The 15,640-nt window shown below is 40.0% G+C and overlaps 1 protein-coding gene across 2 annotated transcripts in view; it reads right to left on the bottom strand.

Annotated features, from left to right (window-relative positions):
• SLC2A2 (solute carrier family 2 member 2) overlaps window positions 1–13,882 on the bottom strand; it is a 29,590-nt gene extending 15,708 nt beyond the window's left edge. The window contains exons 1-3 of one of the 2 annotated variants that reach the window (XM_004327885.4): window positions 13,868–13,882; window positions 6,168–6,260; window positions 1,835–2,097 (exon numbers count right to left, since the gene is read on the bottom strand). In XM_004327885.4, the coding sequence (XP_004327933.2) occupies window positions 1,835–2,097; window positions 6,168–6,260; window positions 13,868–13,882 (371 nt within the window). Of the gene's footprint in view, window positions 1–1,834; window positions 2,098–6,167; window positions 6,261–13,867 lie in introns of those variants that run through there. The other variant, XM_019946047.2, reaches the window with a different exon arrangement.
• Window positions 13,883–15,640: the final 1,758 nt, after the last annotated feature.

The following is a 15,640-nucleotide window of genomic DNA, read 5'->3' on the forward strand; positions in this document are numbered from 1 at the left end:
TCTTCTCTAAATGAGGGACAAGGGCTTAAATTTTTTCCTCAGTGATGAGAAGAAGTATAAAATGTCAATAGCTGCTAAAAGAGTTGGTCTATCCATATTTAAAAATTTAACTTAGCTTTGCTTAATTTTATTTATTTTAGACATAATTAATCTAGAAAAATTTCCAACTATTGCTTAAACCAACTTGGTGCAACTTGAAATGATTTTTAAATTTTTTAAATAATTAAAGCCAGTTAATGACCTGCATAATTTATGGATACTGATTTAAAGATCAGCTAAACACCAGTAAGTTGATAAAAATTTGAAGAACTGACCATTTTCTTTTATGGTAGAGGAAGTCTCTCTCAAATAAGAGTAAGAATAAAACTTGCATTACCATGCTACCCATTACTTAAGAGAAATTCTTACAGTCTTGCTATATAAAAGCTCCAGTACAAGAGGAAGAACTTATCAGAATTTAATAACCAAAGAGGGAAAACTATAATTTAAAGTAGGAATTTTAGGACTTCCCTGGTGGTCCAGTGGTTAAGACTCTGCACTTCCACTGCAGGGGGTGCAGATTCGACCCTCGGTCAGGGAATTAAGATTCCTGCATGCCATGTGGCGTGGCCAAGAAAACAAAAAGTAGGGATTTTACTAATTAAATGAGGGACTTCCCTGGTGGTCCAGTGGTAAAGAAACCGCCTTCCAATACAGGGGACGTGGGTTAGATCCCTGGTCGGGAAACTAAGATCCCACGTGCTGCAGGGCAACTAAGCCCACGCGCCACAACTACTGAGCTCGCGCACCTCAACGAGAGAGAGAAAAGCCGCACGCCACAACTAGAGAGGAACCTGAGCAGATTGCGTGCCGTAACAAAAAAGATCCTACATGCCTCAGCAAAGATCCTGTGTGCCGCACCTAAGACCCAACGCAGCCAAAAAAAGGAAAATAAATACAATAAATAAATATTTTTAAAAATAGTTAAACGAATTGTAATCCAGTATTACTAAGATAGTTGCCTATATCATTTAGAACTTTAAAGGTTTTGCATTTTCTAAATTTTCCATATTTGCATGTTTTTATCATGAAATAAAAAGTGATAAAAGATGGATGCAAAGAGCAGAAAATAAATCTAAAGAAATAACCGTTTTATTTTCTGTTTTACTTCCTCTCTGTGGGGGTGGGGGGATCCAAGAGCTTTAGTACATCACATGACTAAATGAAATTTGAGTGTAAAGGAGTTCCACTGATGTTTTTAATCCAAAACACATAATAGAAACCAGAGTAGAGAAATGGAGACACCACTTGCTTCAGCCCTTTGTTGGGGCTTTGAGATAAAAGGAGCAGCAGCTAGAAACCCCACGCCAAGTATATTGGGCAACTGGGAGCGGGGGATATTGACTGGACCTTAGGACCTGACTGATCCAAATGTCAAATTCTAATCTGAAAATGAAAACCTGGAGGTCTGAGAAATGGAGCAATTTGATGAAGCCAGCAATCGACTCCCAGGTTAAAAATTCCACGCTTGACTCCCCACTGAGTTCCTGAGTAAACCATTTGCGCGGTGGTTTCTCAATACGTTTTACAAGTTACAAAGTCAGAGAATCAGAGTGATTATCTAGAAATACACACCAAACTCACTTTTGCTGCAAATGCCTCCACTATTAAGCCAATGGTTGCAACAGATTTTTCCATTATTTTGTCCAATACCAACCTAACTCATAGGGTCGTGAGTTGAAAAAACAACTCTGAAACTATTCCACAAAAGGAAAGATGATTTCTTTCTAAACAAATTATGACACCCAAAATACTGAAGTTTCTGTGTTTCTGCTTGTTTATGAAATTTGCCTACCTTCCAAGCTGGTCTCCAAGCAACCCACCAAAGAATGAGGCAATCATTCCACCAACTGGAAAGCTGGACACAGACAGGGACCAGAACATAGTGATGAGGCTAGCAGATGCCACAGGCTCTTCCTCAGCCCAATGGGTTGGTGTTGGGACCCCTAGGAATGGGCTTGCGGGTAGTTCCTCTGTACTGTTGATAGCATAGCTGTTGATAGCTTTTCGGTCATCAAGCGGAACACCCAAAACATGTCTATAATGGGTTATTATTACCTAAGGAGATAAAATAAAGAAAAATAGCTCCAATATTTCAAACATTCTGTATATTTTTTGTTTGTTTTTCCTTTAAAATATTTGTTAGGTGTTTAAACAGGATTATCTCAATTACGTGTGTTATGCACATACTAACGCATATAGTTGTCTCAGTTGACCATATCCTATAAAACAGAGGTCACAAATTCCAGTGCCAACAGGAGCCAGACAGGAACAAACAAGTGAAGGAGGCAAGAAGGATCTTGATGACTAGAGGACTGAAATGCTGTCTGTAATTCTGAGAATGTAATAGTGAGTTGGCAGAATTTATTGGTCCCATCTGAAGGAGGAAGTTGCAATGTGAGACTAGTGTTGCATGACCTTTAATTTTTTTTTTAACATCTTTGTCGGAGTATAATTGCTTTACAATGTTGTGTTAGTTTCTGCTGTATAACAAAGTGAATCAGCTATATGTATACATATATCCCCGTATCCCCTCCCTCTTGCGCCTCCCTCCCACCCTCTAGGTGGTCACAAAGCACCGAGCTGATCTCCCTGTGCTATGAGGCTGCTTCCCACTAGCTATCTATTTTATATTTGGTAGTGAATATATGTCCATGCCACTCTCTTACTTCGTCCCAGCTTACCTTTCCCCCTCTCCATGTCCTCAAGTCCATTCTCTACGTCTGAGTCTTCATTCTTGTCCTGCCCCTAGGTTCATCAGAACATTTTTTTTTTTTTAGATTCCATATATATGTGTTAGCATATGGGATTTGTTTTTCTCTTTCTGACTTACTTCACTCTGTATGACAGTCTCTAGGTCCATCCACCTCACTACAAATAACTCAATTTTGTTTCTTTTTATGGCTGAGTAATATTCCATTGTATATATGTACCACATCTTCTTTATCCATTTATCTGTTGATGGAAACTTGGGTTGCTTCCATGTCCTGGCTATTGTAAATAGTGCTGCAGTGAACATTGTGGTACATGTATCTTTTTGAATTATGGTTTTCTTAGGGTATATGCCCAGTAGTGGGATTGCTGGGTCATATGGTAGTTCTATTTTTAGTTTTATAAGGACCCTCCATACTGTTCTCCATAGTGGCTGTATCAATTTACATTTCCACCAACAGTTCAAGAGGGTTCCCTTTTCTCCACACCCTCTCCAGCATTTATTGTTTGCAGATTTTTTGATGATGGCCATTCTGACCGGTGTGAGGTGATACCTCACTGTAGTTTTGATTTGCATTTCTCTAATGATTAGTGATGTTGAGCATCCTTTCATGTATTTGTTGGCAATCTGTATATCTTCTTTGGAGAAATGTCTATTTATGACCTTTAATTTTTAACGAGAAGCCAGAAATCTGGATTTTTATGTAAAATTCTTCACGTTTTAAACGTTGGCAACTATCCAAATTGAAAATATCCTGCAGGTTGAAAAGATATATTTTCACTCCACTGTTACCCCTGCATAGCAGGATTTCAATTGGCTTCTGTAAATATTTTAATAGAAACATAAAAGTAGGTATAAGAATAAAGATTGGGAAAGATGAGGCCCAAAATAAAGTTGGTATACAAATTCAAACACTAGGTGCTGTATCCTTGCTTTAGGCGAGCTCTAAATTTATTAATAAGCTTCCTAGCAGCCAGTGAAAAGAGAGGAAAACAGTCATATATACTGGTGAATTCTGAAGATCAAAAACAACTCAGTAGTACCTGAGAAGGTATTGAGACCTGAAGGAAGTTTCTTGTACGGGTCCTCACAGAGTTCAGTATGTAACAGAAGAAACAATTTCAAAACTAGATTTCACAGTGCCATATTTTATAATGTGTTTCAGTAGAGGTAAAGATCAAACAAAAGTATAATCGAGTAAAGGCACATCCTTCAGGCTCTCTTCGTCTGTGTCATTCCTCTGGATGAGTTGGTCACTATTCAGCAGCAATGAGCTGGGAGGACCTCTGACAAGGACCTGGAATGCAGCTGCCCTAGGTTGCCAGTCCTGGGCAAAGTCCTATGTGGTAAAATCAGCTGATGAGGGAGAGAATGATATCCTCTTACAATAAAAGAAGTCTGATCCAGACATTTACCTCATGGAAGGCCACTCTGTATGGATAATATACACAGAAGAAAGGCTGAAAGGAACTATCCCAAATGTTCTCATCAGTTTGCTCTACATGAATAATCATGAATTTTTTTCTTCTAAAACTTTCTGCAACAGGCATGCATAGTTTTCATATTCGTAGAAAAAGTGTGACTTTAAAATACCCTAAAACAATTCCAAATGTCATTCTGCTAATAAAAACAAATGGGCCTGAATGACTCTTCTTACGTAATAGTGTTTAAGCAGCTCTTTCCATACAGAAGGAAGGGGTTATAGAGAGGGCACTAAGCCGGATGCCGGTGGGGGAATCTCTGTGTTTAGGTTTGGCTCTAGGACTTGGATTGGAGGAGGGGAAACCTTAGATTAATTTTCCCTCCAAGACTGAAGAGGATGCTTTAAATAAGGATTTGAAAACTTCTCCCACAAGAAGAGAAAAGGTTCTACCAATTCCAAATTTCAAGAATCCTGTTAAATTAGCATGTGTTGTCATCACCCACAGAAAAAATAATATGGCCCCCAGAGTTATTCCCCAAGTCTCTCAGCCTTGGGAAGGGCTGCCACACTCATGATGCTATGTGGTACCTAACCAGAGCACATCTTTTAGTTCAAGGAGCAACGCTTTTCAGCAGATGGACTGTGGCAAGTACACATTTCACACGTTCACACCCTGTAGTCTCTTACATTTTCCTTGGAGTCCAGTGTCATAAGAGAAGCAGATGAAATATGATGGATTCATAGAAGGCACCGAACAAATGCTTGTACCATCACCTTATGCCACCCCGTCCCCTAGCTTCTCTTCTCTCTCTCTCTCTGTCTCTTTCTCTCTCTTCTTCATTCACTAAACGCTTTTTTTTTACATCAATCATTGTGCTCGGCACTGGTGCTAGGAAGAAGAATAAGACGTCAATCCCACCCTAAACGACCTGACAGTCTGATTCAGAGCAGAGGGAACGAAGTCCTGGTTTCCCCACTTACAGGCTGTGGGATCTGAGAAAAATGACATCCTTCTCCTGTCTATTCACTGGAAACCAGAGTAGGGATGCACAAAGTAAATGAGAAGAATGATAGAAATTATTCAATATTTAAAAAAAATACCCATTCAAATAGTCAACATGGAGAAAACCCAAACGTTGTTGGCCTTGTTGACTATTATTTAAAGGTTCTGTATTATTTTACTTTGGATCACCTATGGGACACAGGAGTAGGGGGAAGGACTAGAATCTTGTTAGTCTTAGGGCTCCTAAGTGTTTTTTGTTTGCTTGTCGTTTTTTTTTTCTTGTGATGAGAACTCAGGATTCACTGTCTCAAAACCTTTCATATATAACATACAGCAGTGTTAATTATATTTACCATGTTGTACCTTACATCCCTAGTGCTTATTTATCCTATACCTGGAAGTTTGTACCTTTGACCTCCTTCATCCAATTCCATCCCCTCCCCTGCCTACCCCCCACCCCCGCAGGGTTCCAAAATGTTTTAATCTGGACAAGAAATGGGCATAATAAGGTTGTTGTGTGAGTCAAATGGGGGAGAGCATATGTTAGTGCCTGACGCACAGTGAGTTGGTGCTCAATACATGTTTGTGCACTGAAACAACCTTATCCTTCCATTGTTTCCTCTTATTCCCTGGCATTTTCATCTGTGCGTCTGGAAGCTCTGAATGTATGCTTCAATCAGCTCTTAAATTTTTTAAAAAAAAATCCTTAGGCACGTGGTGTTCTAGCTGGAGTTTTCTGTGAGCTCAGCGAACAGCTGAATCAGAGATCAAGGATTATTTATTACTCTTTCTTTTTCTGTGAGGGTTTTAAAGTGAGGAGTCAAGGCCAAGTTATCAGCCTTGGAACCACACATGTGGAACCTGACAGAAGACCAGGATTATCCCGTGTTCTCTGTGTGGACACACCTTATCTCTCTGGATGTGGAGCAGATACCTTTCTGTCACTGATAGAAATTACCAAAAAGAGAACTTGGGCATGTTTCACTTGCCTGTTGAGGTGCATTGATCACGCCAATGTCATATCCAAACTGGAAGGAACCCAGCACGGCAGTGAAGACAGTAAAAACCAAGGTCCTGGTGACCTGTGGGGAATGAAACACAGGGTTGGGAAACACCAGGCAATTCCAGTTACCATCGCCCCATCACTCTGCAGCTTGGACTTCTGACAGGCTCCACTGGCTGGTTCTTGCCCCTTGATACTCATTCATTGTGTGCCCTATGCTCCTGGCAGGGCTCATTCATATGGGACTGTGGGCACCTTTCATTTCCCCTACACTGCTAAAGCAGCAAAAATCTGGGACAGCTTCGTCCAGGGGAGGAACCAGACATCCTTTTCCATATATATATATGTGTGTGTATATTCTTTTAAGCTTCAAAATCAGGACTGTGAACTAGAATTGCTGCTGACTAGAGGACACTGCCAAGATAAAAACAGTTTGTTTTTTTTGTTGTTTTGTTTTTTAAAAACAGTTTTAAAATAAAATTTTAAAAATCATTGAAAAGTCAAATAAGACACCAGTAACAAAGAGATAGGGAGTTCTCCTGGACATTGCCATGATTCAGAAACACCTCACAACTCATCTAAGAGGCATCACAATCCACATCAACATCTAGGTAAAATACTTTTCAGGATCTGCAACTTGTTGAACCTAGAGTTGTGAATTAAGGGATATTATTTTCTCCCGAACTTCATGCAGCTACAAAAAACTGTAGAAAGTGGCAGAGCATCCATCTCTTTCAACTTACAATTACATGTCTGACCATCTTAGAGAGATCAGATCATGCATACAGAGTCACATGTAAGGATATCTGATGCATTTTTGTGCATGTTATAGCAAGAAGTGTGGGAAGAACCTAAATGTCATTCAACGGAATGGCCAAATAGATTCAAATACATCATGGTACCTACAACACATTATGCAGCAGTTAGAATAATGTGATTGTTATATACTGACTTTTTAAGTGACAAAGGAAATTGTGAAATCTCATTATTTTTTTAAAAAGACTTAAACCTAAAAAAAAAAAAAAAGACTTAAACCTAAGTGTTATTTGATGTGTGTGTGTTTTATGTAACTCATAGAATATTTTCTTGAAGAACAAACACCAAAAGGCTGACCTTTGAGGAGGAATGTGAGATTGGAGAGGTGGGGTAAAAGAGTATTTTTCTTTTATTTATATTATTATACATTTTGTACGGAAAATATTTCATGTATAATTATGTAATTTGAAATTTTAAAGTAAATGACATGAGATATAGTAGGAACTTTGTTGAATGAATTAATGAGTCATATCAACACAGCGTTAATTCCCGCTCTGATACTTAGTGGGTATGTGACCCAAGCCACTTTCCCTATTTAATCTTCAGTTTTTCTCTCAATTGGCAAATAATTGTAAATCCCCCTACTCCAGCATGAAGAATAGCTAATTAACCAGATTAAATTTATTTATCAATTAATTTTCCTTATTCCCCAATTAAATTTCTGGAGATCAGAAATTTCACAGTGTCATCATCAACAAAGTATTATCACAGTACCACCCTGAGAGCCCTTGAAGTTACTGTCTAGTGGTCCTAAAACCAAACTTTACTTGAAGAGCTTATTACATGTGTAGCTTCCTGGGGCTCACCTCGGATCTACTAGTGGATTGGAATCTCTGGGGTGATGATTGGGAATCTGTATATTCCCTCTCTTTCTACTAATTCAGAATTAATTGCAGGTGGCCCCTATATAGACTTTCCCTCCCAGTAACTTTGTTCCCTGAAAGACAAGACATCAAAGCTGACCCAAATTACGTGCTAATATGATATATATATATCTCCAAAGAACCATATAATATCATATAACTATGAAGCATATATATAATCTTATATATCATATAATTATATAATTCACATTTGTATTTATTAGATATAAATCATATATACATATAGTTATTTATTAATAATCAATAGTAAAATAATTATAAATAAAATATATGTAAAAAGTGCACATGTGTGAGTGCTTGCACACACAAATACACACACATGGTATGGTTATGGTGTGTGGGATTACCAGAGACTTTGAATTATCCTCTGAAATGGAACTGGAGACATCTAAAACGCAGTGGCTCAGGCAGCCAAAGCTAAGATGAGGTTCCATTCACTTGGTTGGTGATTTCTCCTTGAATCCTTTTTCCCTTTAAGCTGTTTCCAAGGACAGAGAATTTCATTTACAGATAGCATCATTAGTAATGAGGGGACCAAGAAGCGCCTTAAGCAGGCTTTAACCCCCTTCTTGATAATCTCCATTACTACAGCCTGGACAATCTTGATGTTAGGTGCAATGCAAACAGAGCTTCAATGCCTAATACTGATTATTTTGCCTACCGCATGCCATTCATGGCTGTATGCGTATTGTCATTTACCTGTAATAGTTTTCTCTTGTTGCTATTACAAATAACCAAACAAAGCAGTGGCTTAAATAACACAAATTTATTATTTTACAGTTTTTGTAGGTCAGAAGTCTGACACTAGTCTCATCAGACTAAAATTAAAGTGTTGGCAAGATGTGTTCCTTTCTGGAGGATGCAGGGGAAAATTTGGGCTGATGATAGAATTTAGTTCCTTGTGGTTGAAGGACCAGGGTCTGTGCTAGCTGTAAAGCAAGGGCCATTCCCAGCTTTACAGCATTCCTTGATTAGTCATGCCCTTCCTCCATCTTCATAGCCGGAATCTCCCTATCTCAAGGTCCATAACGGTAATGGCGTTTGTAAAGCCCTTTTTACTATGTGAGGTAACATATTCACAGGTTCTGGGGACAAGGTTGTGGACAGCTTTTTTTTTTATTTATTTAATTTATTTATTTATTTTGTCTGCACTGGGTCTTAGTCGTGGCACCCAGGATCTTTGTTGTGGCATGCGGGATCTTTTAGTTGCAGCATGCTAACTCTTTAGTTGCAGCATGCATGGAGGATCTTGTTCCCTGACCAGGGATCGAACCCCGGCCCCTGCATTGGGAGCACAGAGTCTTACCCACTGGACCACCAGGGAAGTCCCGTGGACATCTTTTGAGGACCATTATTCTGCCAACCACACTCCTCATGACAGTACCATTAGTATCCCTATTTTATAGATAACTAGACTAGTTAAAGTCTTACAGCCAGTAACTTGTATTGATAGAATAATGATTTGGATCCAGAACTTATGCTTTTAATTACTTGGTTATTTTGCATTTCTCATTGATCAGAAACAAACATTCACAAGCCAAACAGGTCTGAAACTCTAGGATCCTAATCTTTCTAAATTGAAAAAAAAGAAACTAAGAGTGCACGTATTTATAGGATTTGCCGATTGTGATGCTGAAGCAAATCAGCAAACAATGACCAGTTCCAAGTGCATTTTCCATTTTCCCACCACTCACCGTACAAATCCCCTCCTTCCTCACACACCCATAAAAAGCTTTTGTGAGGGCTTCCCTGGTGGCGCAGTGGTTGAGAGTCTGCCTGCCGATTCAGGGGACACGGGTTCATGCCCCGATCCGGGCACGGCTGCTGAGCCTGCGTGTCCGGAGCCTGTGCTCCACAACGGGAGAGGCCACAACAGTGAGAGGCCCACGTACCACAAAAAAAAATAAAATAAAATAAAAAACTTTTGTGAGGTTTCTGATGAAAATCAAAAAGGGCAAACAAAGGCTACTCAACTGCTCATCTGTAGCTCAGCTGAAGAAGAACCTCAGGTCCTACCCAACACCAAGCCCAGGGCTACGACATACTTGCCCAGTTTCATCCCTGCATCTCCTTTTCTTCCGTGGCAGAGTCTCCCAGCACTTGGTGTCTTAGGCCGCTGAGCCTGCGCGTCCGGAGCCTGTGCTCCGCAACGAGAGAGGCCACAACAGTGAGAGGCCCGCGTACCGCAAAAAAAAAACAAAAAAAAAACATAGATCTCTGGAACTCCTGTCCCATTACCTTCCAATTAAATTGTTCTAAGTCATTGCTATAGAAATATTGGAGCTGCCCCTAAGATCACTTTCTCACATTATAGGGATAACAAAAAAGCCACTGTGAAGGAGATAAGAGAGGTTTTAAACATTTAGAAATCTTAGGGTGTTCTTAAAGTCTTGGTCCTCTGGTCTCCCTGGCTTCTTTTTCAGCGTTGGCTCTGGTACTGCCACCCATGGCCTGAAGTTCCCCACTTTAACTCCTTGAGATAGAAATTTCACCCAGTTGGTCAGATAAGGAGCAATCTCATTTATTTTAATCGGGCCACTTGAATTCCAAACCAAAGTGATCATACCAAATATCAAAGCCTCTGGAACTGTTTGATTGCATTTTTTTTTGTTTGTTTTCTACCTCTTATTTTCAGGTTTGATTTCCCTCTCTGAACTCCATTTTGAACTGGCTCTTCGCTTCCCATCATTTCTTTTTCCATTGTGAAATAAAAAGAGATAACATTTGTAGTTAACCTTGTGGTTAGACTTGGTCAAAGAAAGTTTTGTTTATGAGAGGGAAAATTTCTGAAAACTACTAAACAACTAAGTTTGAATTGGCCCATTAACCTCCATTCATTCAATCTAATATCCAAGAGGTTGACTCAAGGATAGGTACATAGGAGCTAGTGAAAACAGTGAGAACTTAGAGAGGAACTTACTCTTGTCCAGGCTCTGTGTTCTAAATGGTTTGCCTGTTCTCTCAACAACCTTGTAGGTGGAAATTATTACACCATTTTACATATGGGAAAAGGTAATGATATGGAAAGGGTAATGAACTCATCTAAAGGCCATATATCCACCAAGTGGCAGAAGATATTCAAGCCTTTTCTCTCAACTTCTTCATAGGTAACAAGGTATTAAGCATGCACTTTTAGAAAGACTGTCTTCATTTAGAGCTTAATAATTTTAAGTTAAAGAAACTATGTTCTATATCCAATTAAAAATATGCTGCTGGATAAATGTAGAAGAGTAGAATGGGCAAGTGGCTGAACCTTAACATAAAACAAATGTGGGGCTTCCCTGGTGACGCAGTGGTTGAGAGTCTGCCTGCCGATGCAGGGGACATGGGTTCTTGCCCCGGTCCGGGACGATCCCACATGCCGCGGAGCGGCTGGGCCCGTGAGCCGTGGCCGCTGAGCCTGCGCATCCAGAGCCTGTGCTCCGCAATGGGAGAGGCCACAACAGTGAGAGGCCCGCGTACCTCAAAAAAAAAAACCAAACAAACAACAAAAAAACCCAGATGTGGTGTTTATTTTGTGGCTTAGAAATCAGATGGAGTCTATTAGGAAAAACAAGTAGGCTTGGGAGTCAGAAAACCTGGAAGAGTCCCAGCTAGGCCCTTAACATCCCCAAATCTCAGTTTCTTTACCCCGCAAATGGGTATAATAATAGTTAATGCATAGATTTGTTACAAAGGCTGAATAAGATACATACTGTGGTCTTCCTATAAATAGTGAAAGGGCTAAAAACCAACTGATCTTTAATCACATCATTATCATCTCATTTATCACTCTTGCCAAACAACCACCTGTCAAATTTTTAGAAATCACCAGTAATCTTCACAACACTACTGCAAAGTACATGAAATTATCCCCATTTTACAGGTGAGGAAACCAGGGCTCAGAGATGAAGTGGTATGCCCAACACACATAGCTGATGAATAACAGATACTCTTGTATTGGAAACCAGAGCTCATCTTAAACTCCCACTGCTAAACAAAAAGGCAGATTTTCAGCATCTATTGATTGACTAGGTAGGGAGCAGAGCTTGTACTCTTTCCTCTACAAAATACTATGTACACCAACCCCAAGGCTATCTTGCACCCAACTTTGGAAAAGTCCAGGAGCTTCTCAAGCCATAGAATTTTCAAGCTGAAAGGGACCTTTGAGAGCAATGGATTCTAGGCTAATCTCTTCCTTTTTCAGTTGAAGAATCTGAGTCCAAGTCTTTTGAATTATACAGTGCATTACTGGGTATATCCAGAGTGAGAACCCAGGTCCCCTAACCCTCAGTCTCATGCTTAGTTCACTGCTTTCAAAGTCTGGGTGGTTTTACAAAGCTATAACATTGTGCTTTACATCAGTTCTCATTCTTTCTGGGTTCCCTTTTTAGGCAATTCCTTAATTCTCAAGAGAAGTACTACAACACAATTTCTAAAGGCCCCTAAGAGAATTTAAGGATAGTTCTATATGAAACTTGATCATAGGCTATGTGCCAGGCACTGTGGTTAAGCACCTTTCTTTTTGCAATATCTACCAAACTTCAGTTGTTTGAACACTACCTTCATAATTTTTGCCAAATCTACATACCATCTGTATAGTTATTAACTTAATATTTGTCTTTATTCTATTTTTAAAGTTTTAACTACTTTAGCTGTATCCTGGGCTGTTATAGGAAATCATGAAATCCTAGTTATTCCTTAAATACACATTATATAAATACATAACTATTGACATTAAAATGTTTGTCATCTGAGTTTCTCTAATATTATCTCATTTAATTACACCCATACAGTAGAGAACTATTATAATCCCTGTATATCCCATACTATATCCTTACGTTATATCCCAATGTGTTCTTAATTTGTTGCAATAGAGAAAAGCACTCGAGAAAATCATACAGACTACTCAGAAAACAGAGAAAATATCCTTAAAATCTCAATTAGTGGATAGGCCAGTTAAATAACTTAACCCCAGTATCACAGCAGGTAAGTACACTCCAAATCCAGGTCCCTGACTGCAAAGCCTGTGCTCCTAGCCTTGTCACTTACTGACATGAAAGATGGCTCAGCAGAGTAAGTTACACCAGATCAGAACTTAGAGGTCCTACTCTAACATGCATTTACCCACTTGTATGATTGTGTGCAGAGGTGGGTGCATTTGGTTGGGGGATACTTAGAAGACAGCAACAGCACTATACCCTTTTTATTTTCAAGTTTTTATTTTGAAAAGTATATCTACAGAGAAGTTGAAAGAGTAGTGCAGTGAACACTCCATAACCTTCACCTATGTTCACCAATGGTTAACCTTTACCACATTTGTTTAACTCTGTGTGTGTGTGTGTGTGTGTGTGTGTGTGTGTTGTTTTGGCTGAATCATTTGAAAATAAGTAACAGATAGTTGTGTCACTTCACTCCTAAATACTTCAGCATGTATTCACTAAGAACATAGACATTCTCCTACATAATTACAATACCATTATCATATCCAAGAATGTAATAGTTATAAAACATTATCTAATATACCATTTTCAAAATTTCTCACTATCCCCATATTGTCCCTTAGAGCTGTTTTCTCCTTCCTTCCACCATCTAAGATCACTTGTTGCATTTGGTCATCAGTTCTTCTTAGTCTCCTTTAATCTAAAACAGGCCTTCTACCCCTTGTTTTTCGAATATTGATCTTTTTGAAGATTTCAGATCCGTTTCACCATTAGTTAGATTTGGGTTAATATGCCTTTTTTGCACATTCCTTCCATAATATGGTTATGTAGTACCGCTCGAGAAAACATTACACAGACTAGTCAGAAAAGAGAGCAAATATCCTTAAAGTCCCAATCACTGAATAAAAAATATGATTTTTTTAGCAGCCAAACTATCAATCGGCCAAGAGAAGTAGCTTTGATATGTGACAGCTACACCCAACGTCCCCCAAATCCTCAACATGCTCACTGACTTCAACAGATTTCCCTATTCATGTCCTCAAATGGACACAATACGACTGTACCTTATCTTCTGTCATTTTGTGGGTTGGAGTCCTCCTCTTAATTCCCAGTCCTGTAGTGAGTGTGGCAGATACAGTGGCCAGTCCCTGACTGTCCTCCTCCAGCTTCCTGAGACTAGTTATACATTAGAGTAGGAGGAGCAAAGCAAAGAAGGCATGAGGCCAAGTCTAATCCTGGGCAGAGGGTGAATATTGATGGGAATCCAATCAATAAATGCTTTGCCTCTGTGACTTGTGGCTTCAATGCCTTTGTTCCACCAGGAAAGATGATGGGAGCAGGTCCCTTAGGTGTAAGTTAGAAACCAGAGGCGGTCATGTTTTAAGGCACGTTCTAAATGGGGCAGTAACCAGGGGCAGGTGAAAAAAGAAATCTTTGGGGTCTTTTGTCGAAAATGAGAGAAGCTGGGCTGCCATGCTATGCCGTGGGGAAAAGAAAGACAGGTGCGTGGGAGGCACATGCACTGCCCTGCAGAGAAACAGTTCTGTGGTGCTTTGCGCTTCAGAGCTGGACTGTGTGGCCAGAGCTCACTGTAGGCTTGAGTGGTTACCTGAATGCGTTTGGAGAGTCAGGAACTTGGGTTTGAATCTCACCATTTTACTGGTGGTGTGACCTTAAACAAGTGGCTCATTGTGACTTTTCTGTGCCTTAGTTTTTTCACCTGATGGAATGAAAATAACAGAATATACACTTTGTTTATTGGCTGGGTTAAATGTGGTAATATATGAAAGTGTTTAGCATGGTGAATAACAGGTGCTCAGCAAATGTTGGTTGCTCTTGTTTTTGCTGTTATAGTTACTGGTTCGGTGTATGTCAAGAGGCACCTGAAGGAGGCAGTAGTGGAGCTCTCAAGTAAATCTCCCAGGGCTTGGGCTTGTGCCCGTCTGCACATCCTCTACCATGTCCAGTCTCGGGGTGGGGGTGGGGGCAGGTGACATCAAAATTGGTTGAGCTTGAACTGTGCCTGGCAAACCGTGTTACTGGTTCCACTGAGGCTCAGCTGGAACCAGTGTCCAGCAGGGAAGATGTAACGAACAGCCCCATAAGTGAGGAAACAGAATGAGGAGGTAAAGGAGGCTCAGATTTCATTTGTCTTTGATTTCCCCACTCTTTTCATTTGTATCACTTCTGCAAGGTAATGCAAGTGAGTATCATTCAATTCAAATCACAAACTTTTATTGAGCCCAGCACAGTCCCAGGCTCTGAGATGCATGATATAAATATGACACTTTGGAGCTCATAATGCATAAGGAGAGAGAAACGCAACCATAAACAGCAATACAGTAATTTCTGAGTGGAAAGGCATGAATGAATATTACTAACAAAGATAGTTAATCTTTATTGAGTTCTTGTTTAGTGCCAGGTGCTGCTCGCAGCGCTTTACGTGGATTAACCCATTGAATCATAACATAAGGCACTCTCCCTTGTAGAGTCAAGCTTTGGGGAGCAGTTTTGAAATCAGAATTTAAAGACCCCAGGTAGCCGCGCTGCTGTTAGTGCACAGCCGGCTCCTGGCTTTCTGCTCCAGTTTCAGCTGGTGATGCGCACGACCAATTGTCTGAGCGTATTTAATCAGGAGACGATTCCTTAGCAATCATTTTCCAGTGACAGGAAACTCTGCCAGAAAGTCTTTGTGCGGCTGTCAAAAATGATAGTTCCCTCTGTTTACCAACCTTTGTTTTTTGAATCTTCCTTTTAAGAGATGGCCTTGAGTGCTGCGTGGGGCCGTGGAGCCTTTAACTTCTCCTGCCGGGTTGGAGCTGCGCGCACAGCGCGCA

This window comes from Tursiops truncatus, chromosome 4 (genome assembly GCF_011762595.2).
Source record: "Tursiops truncatus isolate mTurTru1 chromosome 4, mTurTru1.mat.Y, whole genome shotgun sequence".
In the NCBI taxonomy this organism is placed as follows: Eukaryota; Metazoa; Chordata; class Mammalia; order Artiodactyla; family Delphinidae; genus Tursiops; species Tursiops truncatus.